Consider the following 22067-nt stretch of genomic DNA (forward strand, 5'->3'; position numbering starts at 1 on the left):
CAACCCCACCAGCCACCCTTCCCAAACCCAACCAGAATTATCAAAAGCTAGTTTTCCACTCCGATGAAAACCAACCATATTCAGAATGTTGGTATGAGCTGAGGTGTTATCATGACCACCGCGTCACAGAAAACGTACTACTATAACCCAGAATGCCAACCACATGGTAAAAAGCATTAAGTGTTTTGAGAGAGCTTTGCCTGTCAATCCGTAGGCAGCGCCACCAGCGTTGCTATGCTATTGCATGGCATTCTGTGACCGCGTCGAGGAAAGGAGCTGCAATTTGGAGAGTAGAGGACATTGGAATATCTGCCTCTTCCACTTTTATGAAGAAAGACGATATTTTTGTTAGTTCATAATGCTGTAAACAGAATAAGTATATACTAGTGTACCTGTTGCTCGAATTCGAGCAATTGCGAAGCATTACTGGCGTTATTTTAAAACGAATAACGGTCATAATTTCCGATGACTTTATTAAAGTCGACTCAAAGATTATGGAAATACTCACGATGTACACAATAGTTAGATATAATCAAAACTGTTTGTAAATATCTTATCTTTTTTCAAAAGCTGATCTTGTTTTTAGCGATAGGGAAGTAGCTATTACCGTAGGTCTCATGGTAAGACCTAAGCCCGGGACCGATTTACTTTTTCATTTTGATGTCCCCAGAGGCCAAAAACACCATTCGTTCAAATTTTTATATATCTATATATAGAGATATATATATATATATATGTGTCCATCCGCACGATAACTTGAGTAATTTTTGTCCGATTTTGATAAAATTTGGTTTGAAGGTGTAAGGCGGGATAAACTTGAACGAGTTCGCGAACCAGCATGATCGGACTATGGGAACGGGGGTTTATAGGGGGTTTTATGGGGTAAAAATAGGTTTTTCCCATTTTTGACCCTAAAAACACAAAATTTCACAATTTATTTTTAAACCATTTTGTAGAGCTTAAAAAAACAAATAATTTAGTATATTGAAGCGTTATTATGCGCCTAATTGTTAGGGAGAAAATTCAAAGAAATTGTAATTTTAAAATTCCCATGTTATTCTTATGGAGAATAAGTCAACTGTTGTAGTTTGCTTGTTATGAACATATTTTGATCGATTTTGGAAAATACTTTTATTTCTTACTAAACTATTATCATTTTATAAAAAAAATCTTTTTTACTCTCCCTGTTGCAGCAAACCTAAGTACTCGTTAAACTAATTCTATTTAAATAGGAAATAAATGTGCTATTTTTTTATGGAGGCATTTTAGTGTAAATCCAATCAGGTTAATGGAAATTCGCTTAGTCTGCAGGTTTGCTGCGGCGGGGGTATTTTAGAGTTTTCTACAAATGTTTCCCACTCATAGCGGCGTTAGATTCTCTATAATAACGATTATAAATGAAGAAAAAAAACATTATTTCTATTTCTTCTACTTGGTTGTGTTCTATGACTTTCTTATGTTTCCATTGCTTGCAAATCGGCTCTTTCAATGATTGCTCAAGAAATGTAGCACAGTGTTGATTCAGTTTTATTTTAGTAGGCCTATTTCAAACTGTCCAGGATTTCTCGCTTTTTTCCATTGTAATAATAATTACACCAACCCAAGTATTGTCTACAGATTCAATACGCCAAAGAATATCATCTACGTGCAACACGCCTACGTACATCAGAATGATCAATCAATCAATCAAAATAACTTTATTCATATTGCACATTTTGTACAGAATGGAGTCAGCTATAAAAACACAATATTAAACTTAAGACTACTTACAAAGAACATTGTTATTAAAAAAAAAAAAAAAAAAATCAAATTTCAGGAAGTTGGAAAAAATCTTCTAATTTATACAAGGGTCTGTTGGTGAGAAATAATTTCAAACGTTTTTTAAATGAATTAAAATTACTTATATTTTTTATATTGTCAGGTAAGCTATTGAAATATTTAACACCACTATAAGATGGAATTTTTTCATAAACCGATAAATTATGTCTGTTGAACGCCAATTCATTACCTTTTCTGGTTGAATATGTATGAAAAGAGTTCAATTTTGGCAATCTTTCATGGTTTGATTTAATATAAAGGGCTATTTGATAAATGTATAAGCTAAAAACAGTCATAATTCCTATTTCTTTAAACTGCTCTTTTGCGGATGTTTTTGACTTAAGTTTTAACATAATGCAAATTGCTTTTTTTTGAAGTTCTAGAATGCTATTTAGGTTAAAATTTGATGTGCCCCCATAAAGACACAACCCAAAAGAAATATGTGATTCAATTAAGGAATGATATACTATTTTTAAGGTTTTTAAACTACTAAATTTTGACATCTGTCTTAATGCATGTATGCCTGAGTTGACTTTATTACAAACGTTTTCAACATGACTGTCCCAGTTGAATTTATCATCTATATGCAATCCAAGAAATTTTATTGTTTTAACTTCATTTAGTAAAATTGTATCCATAAAAATATTAAACTCAGGTGAATTTTTGCTCGTTGAAGAAAAATGTATATAATTAGTTTTTATTGTATTCGGTAATAAATTGATTTCATTTAAATATTGGTTACATTTGGTAAGCTCAACAAAAGAAGAGACTTCCACATCAGCATTTGAATTTCCGGATATTTTTATATTGATGTCATCAGCAAATAAACAAACACGATTGGGAGATTCTATCAATGAGGGGAAGTCAGTTAAGTAAATTAAGAATAATAAGGGCCCCAATATTGATCCTTGAGGGACACCATACTTAACAATTTTCGTTGAGGAAGTGTAAGTAATCAATTGATTATGGCTATTTATGTGATCAATTGTGACATACTGCTGCCTGCCTGTAAGATAAGATTCAAACCAACGCCAAGCTCTCCCTTTTACACCGTTATATTTAAGTTTTTCAAGAAGTAAATCATGTGAGACACTATCAAAGGCTTTTGTTAAGTCTAAGAATATTCCCACTACTTTTTCCTTTGAATCAATTGAATTAATTATAGATTCACAGAAATCGACTCCTGCGTCAATCACGGACCTTCCTTCTCTAAAACCATATTGTTCCTTATCTAATAAATTATTTTCCTCTAAGTATTTTGAAAGTTGTATATGCACAACTCGCTCAAAAATTTTTGAAAATGAGCATAACAATGAGATAGGTCTGTAATTATACACTTCTTCTGGGTTACCATTTTTATAACAAGGTTTAATTTTTGATTTTTTTAATTTTTTGGGGAAAAGTCCAGAGATAAAAGAAGAGTTTATAACATGTAGTAATGGTAATAATATATATAGACGTGCCTGTTTAATTATTGGCATTGGTATTTCATCCCAGCCAGTGGAAAATGTATTATCAAAAGAAGTTATAATGTTATCCAGCTCTTCATAAGTAATTGGTGAAAGACTGAATTTTGATATCAATTTTTGGGAGGGTGAAATAATATTTTTCGAACCAGTAGAAGATATTAGTTTGGGCAATATGTCATTTTCAACCATCATTGTATAGTAATCATTAAAGAGGTGACAGACCTAATATATGGTAAACTTAAACTTTCACCATGCCTTGATTTTTGATTTGCTCCAACTTCCCTATTTACAATATCCCATGTAGTTTTACTAACATTTCGTGATTTTTCCAATAAGCTATGATAATAATTACATTTAGTTTCAATGACTTCTTTTTTTAGTTCTTTCTTTTTTTTATCAGAATATTTTGAAATGATTTATCTTTAACATTCCTAGCAGTATTACTCAAATCTAAAATATCTATTCTTTTATTTATAATTTCATCTGTAATCCAATTACTATTTCCTCTGGTTAATCTACTTTTAACCTTAGGAAAACAAACATCAAAATCATACTTAATTATATCAAAGAAAACGTCAAACTTATTATTAACAGGTGCATTAAACACATTAATCCAGTTTTCACTTTCTAATAGTTTACAAAACTGAGCAATGCTATCATCAGTAAATTTCCTACGGTATGTTACAATTGTTTTTTGGATTTTTGAAATTTCTATACTGTTATCAGTAATTACAGACAGCTGAACATCATGGTCAGACAATTCAGTAATTATTCCTGAAACTTTTATTTTGCTCTTGGCTATATTAGTAAAAACATTATCAATTGCACTCTTCTTTGTTTTGCAAATTCTAGTTGGGAAATTCACCAATGCTTTTATGTGGTTAGAGTTTAAAACATTAAACAACAATTTTTTATTTTTTGATTCCTCCAACACATCAATATTCACATCTCCAACAACCACTATGTTTTTATAATTTCTATTTAAAATTTCCAATAGTAAATCAAATTTTTCCAAAAATATTTTGTCATAACACACTTTAGGAGTTCTGTAAATACCAGCTAAAATAAAATAATATTTTCCTGCTCGTACTTTAACCACACAACACTCAAATTCTTTGTCTTGAACCAAACTCGTTATTTCTGTTAATTCAAGAGTTTCTACTTTGAGTGCTGATCTGGCCAAAATTAATACACCACCTCCACATGTTAATTTTCGAGTATAAAAAGATTTAACTGTCATATTTTTTATATTCAAACGATTTATTTCATTTTCTTTCATTTTATGTTCTGTCAGTACTAATAAATCCACTTTAATTTCATCTAGTAAGATAGACAACATGTCTAGTCTGGAGGGTAGGTGCTGGATATTTTGGTGTAGGATACTAATTTTGTTATTACTATTTTGATTGCAGTTTGTTTTACTTTTATTGTTTTGACGGAACATTGATGCGGTAGTAGGATTTTGTTGTTTTATGTGTTTGGAAGTTTTTTGGAAAGATTGCAGTTTAAACTATTTAAGCCATTTGAGAGAAGCTGTGCAACATCAGGATTACAGATTTGATCGTTCATTAGAATACTATTGGAAATTATACTATTTACATCAAAGCTACTATTTACATGAGAACTATTTACATTTAGACTACACTTTTCACTGGCACGGTTACTCTGCTTTTCCACTTCACTTGACACACACTTCACCGCCTCGCTGTATTGGAGATGGCCAGGGGCTAGGACGGGCTGCTGATGTGATTGCGAAGATACTGGACTAGTAGAAGTCAGGCATATCTCATCTTTCTGTGGTTGTCCGTGCAATGTGTAAGTGACAGGACGTTGCTCTGGTGTCGACCATCCTCGCCATGGTGATGTTTCAGAGATAACAGACAAGTTTATGTCTGGTGTCAGGTGAAGTGGGAGCTCATGAGGAGTGTCCGCTGCTGATTGTGTCTCCGGGTAAAACAATGTAGAGCAGAGATCAATTGTGCTGCTTTCTGGATGCGGGGAGGAGGGTTGTGAGGTTGCTTTGTTGTCCAATCCAATCAGCTGTTTCATCCTTTCAACAAATTTTGCAGGTGACACTCCATTCCGTAGCCTACTTCTAGAGGTGTCATTAGAAGTCACTATAACCACTGAGGCTCCAGTACTGTTGACAAAGTTTGTGAAATTAGAGATAAAGTGTGAAGGCCGAATACAATCACCCACACAGCCCATGGGGGAGCATATGAGGGTCTTGAATTTGCCTTGTTTAAAGTGACGGGTCATTTGATTAAAAGCTGCGTCATAAATTCTGTCATAATTATAAAAGTTATTAGAGTTCATAAAATACTGTGGTTTAGTGACAAGTCCATATACTCCAGCTCCACTCTTTGATTTTTGAAAAGTTAAATTTTTGTCACACAGGTCAGTTGCACAGGGCTTGCCAAAACAATTGATGACTCTCTTCAGAGGCTGACTGCTATGACAATAAAGATATTCTTATTCTTACAATCTCGAAGAAGTGGTAAAAAAAGGCAGAAACCAACCCATACAATAGACATAAGTTAACTCCGTAAGAAATAATTTTAAGAGTTACTGCGATATTAGGATTTTCCACTGATTTGGTAATAAAACATTATATTGCAATTTAACATGACACGATGCAGAAGAAAATCAATTTTAAAATCTGAAAAAAACCATTGCAAATACTTCGTTTTGACAAATTCAGTGAATCACAATTTAAATATTAACAGCTGTTTCATTAAAAAGTAGTGTAAAATTTTACTTATGGTCATAATGTAAACAAATCTGCTGAGGGGACTTTAAAGGCCTCTAGGGCAGAGCCCCAAGGGAATTTACCTTGTTTCTCTTTTGATGGCTCATCTACAGACCAAGACCTTTCTTTAGAGACCCCTACCGAGTTTCTACGCCCAGCCGTTCTCTGAAATTAGCTGTGACAAAAACCTGTTATTCCCTCATAAGAATAACATGGGATGGAAATTTAAAGGCCACTGGGGCAGAGCCCCAAGGGAATTTACCTCGTTTCTCTTTTGATGGCTCATCTACAGACCAAGTCCTTTCTTTAGAAACCTCTACCGAGTTTCTACGCCCAGCCGTTCTCTCAAATTAGCTGTCACAAAGAAAAACAGTTTCAAATTAATATATAGATACATCTTGAGAAGTAGACTAATAACGACGCTGTCGAATTCGCTAGCCTTGGATATGGCAGTGTTGACGATCATCACGTAGGCGTCCTCATATGCTTGCTTCACTTCTATGCTAGCATCCGCTATTGGTGTCATCAATATAGAAATAAATGCGTTCCAGTTGTTATCGTTTGTTAAGAACTTTTCTTGTGGTATAGTCACCTCAGTAGACGAGGAGAACACGACTTTGGTTGCTGACTGTTAATGCAGTACGGTGAAATCGTTCTGCGGCTTTGGTGCTTTTATAGGGATATCCAACATTATAGAGATATCCATAAAATACAACAATCACTTGGCCCCGTAAGTGTTTCTGCACGTAGTTGATGTAGGTAGAGCACAGCATCTCAAACGTGGTTGTAGGAGTTTTGTTCCACACAACTTGATGTAACCTCCATCCTTTGGGGAGGATACCTTTAGGTATCCTCCATTAATTACGTTACATTTCCTGTTAACAAGGTTTACTTTCTCTATAGAAATGAAGAGTGTGTACATTACAGACTTTGTTCCCTTGCGCATTCCTTCCTCGGTAAAGATTGATATAGGGAAGGGGTCGAGTTCAAACTTAAAGAGCTTATTTATATAATGCTCAGATCTTTTTCTGATGCAGACACACTTCAAAAGAGTGAGAGGATCGACAGTGAGTTTTTTACCAGCAATTTCAACGAGCATGAAACGAAAGTGAGAGTCACGACCTTATCCCTCTGTTTAAGTTTAAATTCTTCAAAACTTTCGAACTCACCATTTTCTCAACCTCACCATTTTCTTCATGCATGATATCCCTATCTCCTGTGCTAAGTGACAGTTAACTTCGTCATGACCAATGATTCATGTGCTCAAAGAGCAGTTTATCAATGTCCATGTTATCTCTCACTACATGGGTTGGTCTCATGTCTAAATGCTGCTCAGATGTCTCTGAGCGAACATCAGCAAACAATTCTACTTGGTCACAAATGCGTTGAAGACATAGCGTGCCCAATGTACCTATAGAAAGCAAAGAATCGTCCACGAATGAGTCCTCCATAGCTCTTCATAGCCTGCGTGAAGAGCATTACAGGTAGGGTACCAACCAAACGAGACTAAAACTAATATAGCCTATAACTGTAAGCTACAAAGCGCGGCAGTGCGGCAACACGTCAGAGTATATAAGGCAAAAATGAGTGAAGACAGAAAAGAAACATCTAACGACCTTGCAGACTGATGGATGTGATGGTGATAGTATGGATACATGCATACTAATCAATTACAATTGTGAAATATTCTATAATACGTAGTGAAAAACCCCGTAGGTAGTGTGAAACCGTGGGGGGGGGGGGGTGTAGGGATAGCCACCTTGGTCAGGTGTGTGAGGGGTAGGTGGGATACGGGGGGTATCCAGAGATGGTTCTTATAACTAGGAACCATAATTACTACAAAATTTCTTGATAATTTGTGTGTAATAGAAAAAAAAGTTAGAATTCGGTTTTTTACATTTTTTGGTGGATTTTTAAAAAGTACATTAACACGTCTACTACCGATCGACGCACATTTGCGTCGGTCCGGTCACTCCTACAGACCAAAAGGAATCATCATGACGTTGCTTACAGACCAAGTGATATAGGAATAACATTGCCGACAGACCAAAAGATAAATATCGTTGAAATGGACTAATTGACTTCATATTAACCTTAAGTGAATTAGTAAGCAATAAATATTATTTTTATTTATCGTTTTTTAGCAAATTTTAAAACGTCGCATATATGCGTCGGTCAGTCAATTTAATGAAATCCAGTTAAGAAGATAACATTTTTGTTTCAATAGACCAGGTGACGCACGTAAGCGTCGTTGTAAATTTGGTTGTTTGAAGGAAAAGTTTGAACAAATAAAAATTGTTTTGGTATAAAACTTGTATTTGGTACAAAAGTTAGAACGTTTACATCTGTTCTGTGATGTCGCGGAATACACAATGTAAACAACAATGTTGCCAACTGTTGTGTGACGTAACCAATCGTCATATCCACAGACCAAGCGACGCACATTTGCGGCAGATATCCCTCTAGACCGATATGATAAAATCAGGGCTTTAAAATAGACCGTTGCTAAGAAATACGCTGTTTAATAACATTAGAACACTGACGCAACTGTGCGTCGTTAGTCTATTTCAATGTGACCAGCTGACGCAAATATGCGTCGGTGGTCTATTGTGAGAAAGAAGTCGACGCACAATTGCGTCGCTGGTCTATGTGAACGTAAATTCCATATAATTGTGGTAGCGAACGTGTTAAAATAAATTACTATTGCTCGGTAACAAATTATCGTACAAACATGTTTGAAATATAGAATTGTAGGAAAATGAACGCTCAACAAATCTTAGGGTATGCTTTTTCGGTAGGAAGTAAGAGAAAAAAGTTATTGAGATAAAAGAAAAAAATTGTCAAAAATTTTGAAGTTTTTCCCCCGCCCTCTTTTTTTCCACAGGGTCCTCGAGGTCCAAAACTTGGGAACATGTTGATTTATCATCCCTCAACAACATTCCCAAGTTTCATTAACTTCCGACCTTTTTCCATCTAAAACTACCTGCTGACTGGACTATTGATCTGTATAAATAATAAAGATGATAAAAATGATATGTGATATGGAAAGGACACAAATGCAAGTTCAGGGCACGTTGCTATAAAAAGTATTTAATGTGTTTTATAAAGGAACTTTTACAATACATTCAATAACACAATTTTTTATTCATTTTAATGTAAATGCTAATTGTTTTCATTTCAATAATTTACATACTGTCTACAGAAGAAGTCAGTTCTCATAAAAAAGCAACGATAAACTTTAATGGCCTCTGATCAGAGTTAACGTTGTTATGTAGGCTACTAATTGTTCATTGTAGTTGATTTTATTTTGTTAACATGTTTTGTGTATAGTATTTTGTAGATCATTATTTCAAATTTTTCCAGGGAAAGAGTTTTTCTGCTTCAAACCAACCGTTGAAGGAATTCATAGCAACTCCAGAAGGGAAAACAATAGTAAACCTGATACAAGAGTTTCTTGAATATTTTGGTCTTGAGTTCACAGCAAGAGTTTTTGAACCAGAAATTCAAACTGCTAAAAGTTGTGAATACAATGGGCGGGATAAGCTAGCTCAAGATCTTAAGTTGAGTTCAGGTTAGAAAATCCTTTTTGGTGCACATTCTCTGTGGTTATGTTTTCTTTGGGACTAAAACTTTGCTAAATAAATAAAGAACAGAGTAGTACAGACATTGATAGAACAACCAGTTGATTTCAACAATAACTCGGTGGATTGTTTTGTTGTCTTGTTAAGTTGATGGTTTCAGCTGAACAAAACCACTAATTGAAAAGGAAAACATCTGTTGGCAAGTCATAACTGTTCTGGTCACTGAATTCACTGATTGAAAACAATTGTTTGCAAGTATAACCAAGGCCCCACTAGAAAAAAACAGGCCATGCTGCAGGATCCATGACGTCACACTAGTAGATAGATTTCATTGATAAATTCATTGCCATCGCCATTCCCATATGTTTTAGGTAAATAAACAAGCTGGCTGTCTGTAAGATTTTAATGGTAAGAGTTTAGTACAACTATCCACCACTGTGACGTAGTGTTGCGCTGCCCGCGCTGCAGCATGGCCTGTCTTTCTAGTGGGGCCTTGGTATAACTGTTTCCAGTGTGAATTGTTGTATCAGTAAGTTTGAAAATCACTTAAATCACATGACAATGTTTATTACTTTATAGTTAAATAAATTAATATGATTTAAGTTATGTTAACAATTTATAATAAACTGAAGAATAACATGTAACTATTCAGTATATTTCCAATGATATTTGTCTATAAAATAATTCAATTTCCACCATATTTTTTAAAATCTGTATGTCAATATAATAGTTAATTCTCTCTTCCAAACCATGTGTAAAAATTGTCCAAGCAGACCAATAGGTAATTAATTCAATATAATGTAATATAGAACACTTTTAAATAACCTAATAATGTAAATATGTGATAGTCTATAACATTTTGTAACAAAACTGCTTCAAATTGAATATAATTTACTTAAATAACTTTTCCAAATCCTAAATTAGCTCTTTAACAGATGTAAGTTTTTTTAACTTTCTCCCCCTATACCATAGTAGCCTATATGGAGAATGTATTGTTTTCGTCTAAATTTTCGAGTTTGAGTTTTAAATGGATATACCTGTTTTGGGTCCCCCTGGACCCAAAAAAGTGGTTTTTGAAGTGATGTCTGTGTGTGTGTGTGTGTGTCTGTGTGTCTGGATGTGTACAAAGCTACAGACCACACCTGTAGTCCGATTTTGATTAAATTTGGTATGTTGGTACTAATCCATGGTATCTCCAGGCGTTTTTTAATTTTTTTGAAATTTTGATTTTTTATGTCAATTTTTCCATAAAAACCCATAAAATAACGGAAAAATTGGATTTTCTCAAAAATGGCCCGAACGATTTTGATAAAAATTTAGTATGTTGTAGCCTTTTAAATTCTGCAAAATTTAAATATGCCTTTTAAATTTAAGTTATTGCAAATTATGTTATTTTCCCATAAAAGAAACCATAAAATAAGAGAAAATCATATTTTCAAAAGAAACCGGTTTAGATTGAAATTAGTATGTGGTAATACTTACTATTAATATATAGATAATTCCAAACAACATAGTGCAACCCCCCATTTCTGTAAAAATTAAGGTTCAAAAGTTATTGTAACTTATGTTATTTTCCCATAAAAACCCATTTAAAAAACGAAAAAATTGATTTTTTGAAGAAAAACTGATTCTGATTGAAATTCTTCTGTTATAGTCTTAATAATTCTAAGCAAAATAATGCATCCCTTCATTCCTGTTGAAATTACTGTTCAAAAGTTATTGCAACTTTTGTTATTTTCCAATAAAACCCCCATAAAATAACAAAAATAGGATTTTAGAAAAAATATGGTTTTGATTAAATTAAAATTTAAAGTGTGTTGGACCGTAAAATTTCTAAACAAATATTGCAACTCCCCATTGCTGTAACAATTATGGTTCAAAGGTTATTTGCAACTTTTATGTTTATGTTTTCCCTATAAAATATCATAGCTATCGCGACCGCTTACCCATGATAAAGGTTGTTGACAAGTGTATGGGAGAAAGTAAGTATGTGTCAGATTGCTTATACCGTTTATTTTACTCTACAACACTAGTAACGGACCAATGAGATTCAAGGATTTAGAGAAAAGAAGTGAAATTGTAATGCTTTGATCGTCAACTTATCAGCTACTAAGACAAATTTAATTGTTAATAAGTGGTTGGTACAATGAGTCGTTGCATTATTATCAGTGGCAATGAGATGTTTTAAACAAAAATATAACCTCTCTTAGACGTTACGAGTAGTGATTGTTTGTAATTAATAAAGGTTTTAGGTATAGTGGTGTATGCAACTTGCGTGAGTTGTCTTTAAGTGATTGTTGCGTAAACTACTATTGTATTTGTCCACCAGAGCTGTTTTATATAATATTGATACATACTATATTGTCACAGCTCTTACTTGTCTTTTGTTATGGAGGCAGTGCACTATTACCGACCGTCAAAGAATGTCCTGTTTGCAGTATTACATTTTAGGCCTAGATGTCTTATTTCATGTTTATGTGTTAGTATTGTGTTTGTTCATGTTTTAAGTGTGTTAACCGTTTGACAACATCGAGAGATGGATAAGTTTTAATCCCTGATGGATATGAGTATATGACTATGGCTTAACAAAATCCGTAACCCGGGTCATCCACCACAAAGAACGAGACAGAGCTGTGATGGAAATTCTGGTATGTCAAAAAATAGAATCTGTAGTCAACACAAATCTTAACTGTCCAATCTTGAGTGCAGGATAGTTTCTATAGAATAGTTTTTACTACCGTAGCATTCATAATTGCCTATCAAATTAAATTGAATTAACAATTAAATTTGTCTTAGTAGCTGAAAAGTTGACGTTCAAAGCATTACAATTTCACTTCTTTTCTCTCAATCCTTGAATCTCATTGGTCCGTTGCTAGTGTTGTAAAGTAAAATAAAAGGTATCAGCAACGGTTAACCGTTAACTAATAATAGTTAACAAATAATCCTTGGCTAATATTTTAAACTAATAATATCCTTGAATCTATCCTAGGTGCTAATCTTACTTTTTTCAGGTAAAAAATCTCCTTTGATTGCTCAAGTTTTACAAGATTCAAAACAATTCTTTCCTTTGACTTCTTCATCAAAGGAGGTAAGTTAAGGTATTTAAACTTGTAAAGGGCTGCACTTTAGTTTACGTCCTACACTCATTCGAATGAACAATTTTGATATATTGATTATTTAATTCGGTTAGTTAGGTTAGGTACTAACCCAACTAATCAAACTTGATATATCAAATGAAATAATCGATATATCGATTGATATATTCATTCGAATGAGTGTAGGACGTGAACTAAAGTGCAGCCCTTGTAAAGTACCGTACAAATAATGCATTGTGCATTTCTTTAGTCTTTCATATGTTGTTATAAGCTGGTAAAACCCTACTGCTAGGAGGCTTGAAAACACTGTCATTTTGGTCTACTGAAATAAACTAGAACTATTACAGTTGAAAAGATTACAGAATAGGACCAAAACCAGTTCGAGTCAGGTGGGCGAAGGCAAGCAGCATCCAATCAGGTTTCAGAAAACTGTCTACTGTTGCCAAGTTGTGCTATGCACTCAGTCTCTGCCCAACAGCAGACCTGTGCGTTTAGAGTATATCCTCTTGTTTTGTCAAGAAATCGCCTGTGAGCTGTGTTCCGCCAAATAAATACGGACAATAGTAAGGGACGTGGAAGACCACGAGTACAATACATGTGAAACGTTTACGATATCACAAAGTCAGACCTTTACGTGCCCAATTCAATGTTAATTTTATTTCATATATTAACCCTCCAAGCGTCCATCGTCGAAAAATCGACGCGCTACACACTTTGTGTAGTGTCACACGTCGATTTTTCGACGCACGAACATCGTTTACGGCGAAGGCTCTATTCATTTATTCATTTATTCATGTAAATTGTCACAAATTACACCATATACAGAGGAGTTTCCTCAATGGTAGATGACATGTCAAAAATATGATACATAAATGTTTAAAACTAAATTAATGTAACTTAAACATAATGAGAAAACAAACTCCCCACATGAACCATTTTACAAACCACTATTACTATATAAAATGAAATCCTCTACTGAATAAAACATATGGCTCTTTAGATAGTTAACAAGTTTTCTTTTAAATGCTTTGGCAGAAGATTCATTGCAAATATGAGAAGGTAGTTTATTAAATAATCGGCTGCCTGTATAGAATGGTGTCTTTTCAAAAGCTGCTGTTCGATGTATCGGCAAAGAAAGATTACAATTACGTGTAGGATAGTTATGTGTAGATTTTAAAAGAGTGAATTTGTGAAAATTTTCTTTAACAAATAGAAGGGTATGTAGAATGAAAATGCAAGGTAAAGGCAGAATATCTAGTTTCCTGAAAATTGGTTTGGATGATGCAGTGTAGGGGGAATTTGTCATAGCACGGACAATGCTTTTCTGAATCTTAAATATTGCTGGAGAAGACTGTGAGTTGCCCCAAAATATCACTCCATATGTTAAGTTTGAATAGATATATGCATAGTAAACCATTTTCAAAATGTTTATCTCCAGGATTTTTGATAAGTTTAGAATTAGAAAATGACCTTTATGGAGAATTTTTGATAAAAAATTTACATGCTCATCCCACTTCAAAGAAGGATCAACGTGTAACCCTAAGAATTTATAACTATCTGCTGTCTGCAATAAGGGTTTGACATAAGAGTCATCAGAGTATTTTGAATTGGAGTAGTTGGAATGAAAATCAATAGCAAAAGTTTTATTTTTATTTAAAAGAAGGCCATTAGCTTTAAACCAAGAATTCATAGCAGATAAGTCATTTTCTAGCATTTTAAATAAATTAACCCGGATGGGGTGTTTACATAAAAGAGTAGTATCATCTGCATATGTTATTAATTTGGAGTTATGAACTGCATTTGGTAGGTCATTAGCAAAGACTAAGTAAAGGAATGGTCCCAGAATTGATCCTTGAGGGACACCAGCTTTAACAATGGAATAATTACTTTTAACAATATTATTTATTTTGACTGATTGTTTCCTATTATCCAGATAGGACTGAACCCAGAGAAGTGCATTACCACTCACCCCATAGTGATTCAATTTTTTCATGAGCAAGTCATGGTCAACACAGTCGAAGGCCTTCGACAGATCACAGAACACTCCGACTGTGTACTGCGATCTATCAACAGCCTCCGAAATGCCCGAAACAAACTCATAAATTGCCTTAGTTGTATTTCTACCCTTCCTGAAACCAAACTGGTTTTCACAAAATATGTGATTGCTCTCAAAAAAATAAGATAATCGGTTTAAAGCTACCTTCTCAAATACTTTAGAGAAAGTAGGGAGGATGGAGATAGGCTGATAATTGTCCAAAACTGAAGAATCCCCTTTTTTTAAAACAGGGTTAATAACACTATATTTAAGTATATCCGGGAATTTATGATGGTCAAAAGATCTGTTAATAAGAATTGATAAAGGATAACAGAGTTTATCAGAACAAGCTTTGACTAAAAAAGATGGAATGCCATCCCAGCCAGCCGATTTTGAAGACTTAAGACTTTTTATGACATTAAAAATTTCAGATGAAGTTGTTTTCTTAAAATGAGACATATTTACTAATGGAGTATTCACATTCGCAAGGAAGGCTCTTACGTCATCTACATCTGTACTCAAGTTCAAATTATTACATGTATTTACAAAAAAATTGTTAAAAACTATTGCAATATCATGAGGCTTCTTATATGTAATGTTTCCATGATGAATAGATGTGATTGTTTTGTCTTTACTATTGCCTTGCTCAGCTTTAATTATATCCCATGCAGCCTTTGTTCTGTTATTTGATTTTTCTATAAAACTATTGTTGTAATTAAGTTTTAATGATCGAACACATTTTTTGAAAATTGCTTTGTATTTCTTAACATATGCTAGAAACTCTGGGTCTCTGTTGATCTTACTGAGTTTGTGCAGATATCTTTTTTTCTGACTCGACACCTGAATACCTTTAGTAACCCAGCCTTTAAGATTAAAGTTCCTAGCTTTCCTCGAGGTCTGAAATGGAAAAGAGTCATCAAAATAACTTATGAAAATTTCCAAAAACATTTTGTATGCAGTGTCAACTTGTAAACTACAATCAGTTAAAAAATACCAATTCTGAGATGCCAGATGATTTTTAAATTTATGGATGTTTTCCTTGGAAAAATTTCTGTTCTTATGTTTCCCATTACCTAATGACCTTTTATTGCTAATTAAAATTTTACTTAAAGGAATACATAATAACTGAACCTCATGGTCTGATAGATCAGTGCTAATTACACTAGTGTAATAGTTATCGGAGCTGATAGTACAAAATATGTTATCAATACATGAATTAGTCCTACCAGTAATTCTATGACTGACTGAATCGGATTGAACTGGATCGAGTTAGGTATCGTTCTTTCCGTTATATTCTAAGCTTTCTCCAGAGGTCTGTCTCAGCGCTGTATGTTCTCCGAGCCGATCGTAATTGTAGCAGACAGCTGACGTGCGTATTCGTAAACAGCTTGGTTATCCTCGGACCGATGACTGATGTGTTTTATTATGTTTATCATTTGTTTTAGTGTTAAAAATCAAAAGTAGTGATATACGTGGTGCATTATAAGAAGATTTAAGTGATTTTGAAGGGCTGGTTGATGATCCTGAAGAAGTAGGTAGTGATATTGATGTAAATTATCAGCCAGATTCCTAGCTATGGTTTTTACCTAAAAAATTTTTTGAAACAAATATTCCTTATGTTTATGTATGATATTGAAGCCCATGATTTTCCAAACAAAATGGTATATAGAACATTAGAATTAACATTGTTTTAAGCTTAGATCCGTTTTAATAAAACCTTGCAAATGCGCCAAAAATAGGTGGACATTAAGGCCTAAACTATGGACACTTGGAGGGTTAAACCATAGATTAAACATACTCCCCAAGGGAGTATGTTTAATCTATGGTTAAACCCTAAGCTGAGCAACATTTTTAGAAGATTTTTATAACTGCTAAAAAAAGTTGTTGCTATAAAAGTTGTTTGGCCACATAAATTTAATGTTATTATGACAGCGATTTATTTAAAAATCATAGGTGGTAAACATATGATTATAGGCAACATATTTCGAGAGACATGTGGCCCTATCAACTCTATTTTCATGTTGTATTTATTAATGTTATGTTAAATCTAGGAGCTATTTGAGCCATTTTGAAGATAATTGTGCAAACAACCAAAACCATAATGATGTATGGGATGAATGTATCTTCCATACATTAGTTAATTAAAGATTAATCAACTTTTTAAAGGTCAATCAATTTATTTTTTTCCCTACAGTAAATCTTAGTAATATACTTTAAGCACTTTGTAATATGTAGTTATATGTATTTATAGCCTATTTGACTCTATTCAATACATATTATTTTATGTATAGTGAATAAAGAATGATAAAAAAAATAAAAAAAAATAAAAATGATATGTATAAAAATATAACAACGCTAACCGATAACACCAAGAAAAAAATTTAATTATTTGTTGTGTTGAACCACCCTACAAGTGGAAAGATTAGAAGCAGGGAAATGCTAGGCTCTAAGGTGAAAGTCAGCTCACCAGCCAACAACGATGTGGCAAAATCGCATTCCCTACCTCTTCAGGCCAGCCCTATTCTGAAATCTATTCAACTATAATTATATACTAGTGCACCTGTTGCTCAAATTTGAGCAATTGCGAAGTATTACAGGCGTTAATTTAAAACGAATAACAGTCATAATTCCCGATGACTTAAATAGTCGACTCAAAGAGTATGGAAATACTCACAATGTACATAACAGTTTGATATAATCAACATTTCTTGTAAATATACAGGGTGCGGCAAAAACACCGATCCATTTTCTGCAAAGCACTGTTCAGCGACAGGTCGTCTGAGAGTGGTGGAAGTAGGCTCGTTGGAAAGCCTACACAATGCCATTTTTTGTTGTCATAGAGCAGTGGTCGCCTGAGCTATGTGCGGTTGTTATGGAGTTGTTTTTAAAAAGTATTGAATTCATTCATTGCAACTCAGCAGCATCGGCAATTTCATGCATTCATTCAATCAAAGCGACATGGAATAAGTTCCGTTGCGTATCACAATAATGCGGTGGGTTCCTAACTTTAGAACAGCGGCTTCTACATTGAAAAGGAAGCTGTAAGTCCATCCAAAGTCAGATCGGACGCCAGACAACTAACATTCGATAGAATTCGTTCTGCTGTGGAAAACAGTCCTCGCAGGCCCGCCCTAAAACCAGCGGCTTGCTGAACATGTCTGACTGCTCAGTTACACAAATTTTGAGGATAATTTTCATCCCTACAGATTAATTAGAATAATAATCTGTTTAATTGTGTTATCCATACAGATAATCATGATGGAACCTCTCCATGTCCTAATAAATAAAAGCACGGAACTGCCGTTGAGTTGCAATGACTGATTTACTACTTTTATCTTATCTTATCTTATCTAACAGGGGCAGGTCAAGACCTTAAAGCACTTCATCCGAAATCGAATTATTGCGCACCCCAGACAATTGTTTTCTTGTTGACCTTACAAATTAAGGTGTCCAATGAATGCCTGTAACTTCCATACAAGTTCATCCTCAGGAAGATATCTTCCTCTAGCCAGATTACCAAGAGTTGTCATTCTAGCATCAGAGAGCTTGTTACAGTCAAAGAGTAAGTGATCGGCTGTCTCCTATGACCTATCACAGTGCCTACAGATCGGTTCACTATCAAATAAGCCCATCCGTTGTAAATGTTTCCTGAATCGCCCATGACCAGTTATCAGTTCTACAGTTAATTTAATTCTTCGTCTATCTAGTCTCAAAAGGTCGGAGGCAACCTTTTTAGAAGGCCTAAACAGAATAAGCTTGCTGACCCTAAGAAGGGGAGTGTCGACCCAGCGTTAACGATGCTTTTCTTTGGCCCGTGACGCAATCGAAGAACATGCACTGTTTCGTGAAATGCCTCAAAAGGGTTGTGGGCCTATCATGGTTGTCGCAGAGGCAGTATTTGCCAATCTGTCAGCAGCTTCATTGCCTTTCATGCCTGAGTGTCCTGGCACCCAGCAGAGCGTAAGATCATTACTCCTACCCAACTCAGACACAGAAGCAAGGCAGTCCCACACGAGCCTAGAGTTGAATTCGTAAGAGTTTAGTGCTTTTAAGGTTGCTTGACTATCAGTATAGATATTGATTGTTTTGTCTCTGATCTATTTATTAAGATGTTCTCGAGCACAAACCAAGATGGCAGTGACCTCCGCTTGAAAAACAGTTGGGTACACCCCCATAGGAAGATAAATGCCAGTGCCTTCGTTTATCCAGTGCACACCTGCTCTAGTGCCCCCATCTTTGATCTTAGAACCATCAGTGTAGCATTCTAAATCACCTGTGGGGATGGGCCCTTTCCCGCCAGACCAATCCTTCCTATCTGGTATTAGTACTTTGAATGGCTTTCCAAAGGAGTATTTTTTTAAGATGTGATCTGAAGGTAGGTCCAACTCATCATTGTGTACCACCTGAACAATTTTGGAGTGCCCTTTATTGTTTCCTGTGGTCACCCATAAGTTTTCGCATCCAAGGCGTAGCGCTGTTTTTCTTGCTACCACCTTAATGAAAATGTCGATAGGTAACATATCAAGAAGACAATCTAGAGCTGCTCCAGGGCAGCTACTTACTGCCCCAGTTATCATTATAAGAGCAAGCCTTTGAACTCCTGCTAAAGCTTTGGCAGCTGCAGTAGATTCCATCTTTGGCCACCACACAAGCGAACCATATGTAAGGGCGGGTCGGACAACAGATACATACAGCCAGTGCAAGAGTCTGGGCTGTAACCCCCATGTTCCACCTACCATTAGCCAAGAGAGAAATGAATATTGGAAAATGGTAAAAAATACCAAAAAACAGAAGTCTCAACCTCAAATAAAACTAGCTACGAGCACACCTACTATTATTCTAAACAACCGATTTAGCATATTTTCAGAAGATCCTCCTGATGCTGAGAGTAAAACCCCCATCCAAGATGAACCTAGCAAGCCTGTAACGACAAACAAGAAAAGGAAAAATCAGAGAAAGAAGCCAAAACTACTTGTATGTGCCGACAGCCATGGGAGAGACCTTGCTTTCTATCTAAACAACAGTAAGCCTATATCAGAATTTGACGCCATAGGATTTGTTCGACCAGGTGCATGTGCTGACCAAATTCTAATTGCTGATAATATTGAAAAAGAGACAAATGATAAAGACTTTTTGGTCATTATTGCAGGCTCTAACGACACTGCTAGAAATGAAGCACAGAGAGCTGTAATTAAAATTAGAGAGACAGTCTCAAAATATTCTGATCAACAAATAATATTAGTTGAAATCCCCAAAAGACATGACTTGGAAAATTGGTCTTGTGTCAATACAGAAATTAAAAAAACCAACAGCATTTATAAAACAATTTGTGAAGAAAACAGCAACGTAACACTGGTCGAAGTAAGTTCTGCTCATTGTCAATTCCACACCCGCCATGGACAACACTTAAATAAAATGGGCAAACAATGGCTAGCTCAAAAAATATACCAAACAGCTTTAGGTATTTTGAGAGATACAGCACATGTCACCTCATCAGAACCAGAAATATACCTAGTCAACGAAGCACCATCAGACACGCCTGCAGAGGAGAGGACTGGACAAAAGCTGATCACCAAGCCAGTGGAGAACAGTGAAGTAATTGAAACCAGCACACCTGCGGAATCCAGTATCCTTGGGAGGACCATCAGCCAAGCAGCACAGCCAACCACAACACAGCACGAATCACATGAAGAAAGGGGAGGTACCAGCAGAATAATACAGGGAAACGACCAATAGACAACACCAACCATCATAGGTTAGGTAGCTATGTACATAATTTTAGACTAGGTAGAGATAAGAAACAATTTTTTTTAATGCATTTAAATATTCAAGGTGTAAAAAACAAAATTGATGATTTAAACTTAATTCTAGAAAAAATAAGTAAAAATACCCAAATAATATGTTTAAATGAGCACTGGTTGACAGAGGAAAATATATGCATGTTAAACAAAGTTAAAGGTTACTATTTGGTAGACTATTATGTTAGAAAATCTGCCAAAAGAGGAGGAACAGCAATTTTATTAAAAGAAGGCTCAGGAATAAATTGTAAAGTACGAGATGATCTAAAAGTTTTAAATGCAGATTTCTATTTTGAGTGCTCAGTAGTGGAAATATTAAATTTTTCAGAGCCTGTTATAATTATATCCCTTTACAGGGTGCCATATAAGTTTACCCTAGGAACCTTTCTTAAAAAGCTTCAGTCTATGTTTAGAATGTTTAAATCTAGGAAAAAGGTCAATGTATTGTTTGCAACAGACTGATGTTAACGTTTTAGATAGTGTAGAGTCTAAGGAATTTTATAATGTAATAAACTTCAATGGGTTCAAAATAAATATCAAAGAGGTGACTAGACCCATTAGCAATACTTGCATCGATAATATTATAACAAATAAAAAACTCACTTTGACAAACATTTTGGTAGAGGACATAGGCCTTTCTGATCATAGTGCCATTTGGGCTGAAATACCCAATTTTAAATGTAAAGTAGAAAATAAAAAGTATACCCTAAAGAGAAGATTTACACCAGAGGCTATTCACGAATTTAAAGAGTCAATAAAGCAAACAGATTGGAAGGTAGAATCAAACAAGTCAGCAAATGAAAATTATGATAACTTTTTAAGAGAGTTCATGTTAAATATGAATGAGTCCTTTCCTGTAAAACATTTGAGGCAAGAAAATGGTAAAGTAATAAAATGGATAACAGAAGGTATAAGAATTTCAAGTAAGAAAAAAAGACTTCTCCACAGTGAAATAAAGATTAATAAAAGTGCCAAGTTGCAAAATTACTACAAGATATATAGACGAATATTTAGAAAAGTTGTAAGGGCAGCTAAACGTAAGGCAAATGATGACTTTATTAAAAGATCTAAATGTAAGAGTAGAGCATCATGGAGGGTAATAAAGAATGAGTTGGGAATGATACAAAAGAATAATAATGACATAAAAGAAATATTAATTGACGGAAAAACTATCAACAACCCCATAGTTATTCTATTCCTAATTACTTTAACAACCATTACCTAAAAATAAAACAACAACTGAAAGTTCAAAGTTTGCCACATAGAGCAATTGAGTGCTGTAGTAAGGTAGCCATCCCAGAGAATACAGAATTTACATTTAAAGAAGTAAAAGAGATAGATGTATTAAAGATTATTAAGTCAATATCGAACAAGAGATCAACAGGTTGGGATGAAATTCCAGTTAGATTAATTAAGGACTGTAAAGAGTACATAGCTGCACCACTTACAAAAATAATAAATCAATCATTAAAAACTGGTGAATTTCCAACAAACCTTAAAACTTCAATCGTAAGGCCAATTT

General features: G+C 34.5%; 1 protein-coding gene across 2 annotated transcripts in view; it reads left to right on the forward strand.

Moving 5' to 3' along the window:
* LOC129004245 (centrosomal protein 43-like) overlaps nucleotides 1–22067 on the forward strand; it is a 91535-nt gene that overhangs the window by 28552 nt on the left and 40916 nt on the right. For both annotated transcript variants that reach the window (XM_054432738.1, XM_054432746.1), the window contains exons 3-4: nucleotides 9400–9607; nucleotides 12629–12705. In XM_054432738.1, the coding sequence (XP_054288713.1) occupies nucleotides 9400–9607; nucleotides 12629–12705 (285 nt within the window). The remainder of the gene's footprint in view (nucleotides 1–9399; nucleotides 9608–12628; nucleotides 12706–22067) is intronic.

The sequence above is a fragment of the Macrosteles quadrilineatus genome, unplaced genomic scaffold (genome assembly GCF_028750875.1).
Source record: "Macrosteles quadrilineatus isolate MER2022 unplaced genomic scaffold, UCM_ALF_1.0 Scaffold_1__1_contigs__length_201487025, whole genome shotgun sequence".
NCBI lineage: Eukaryota > Metazoa > Arthropoda > Insecta > Hemiptera > Cicadellidae > Macrosteles > Macrosteles quadrilineatus.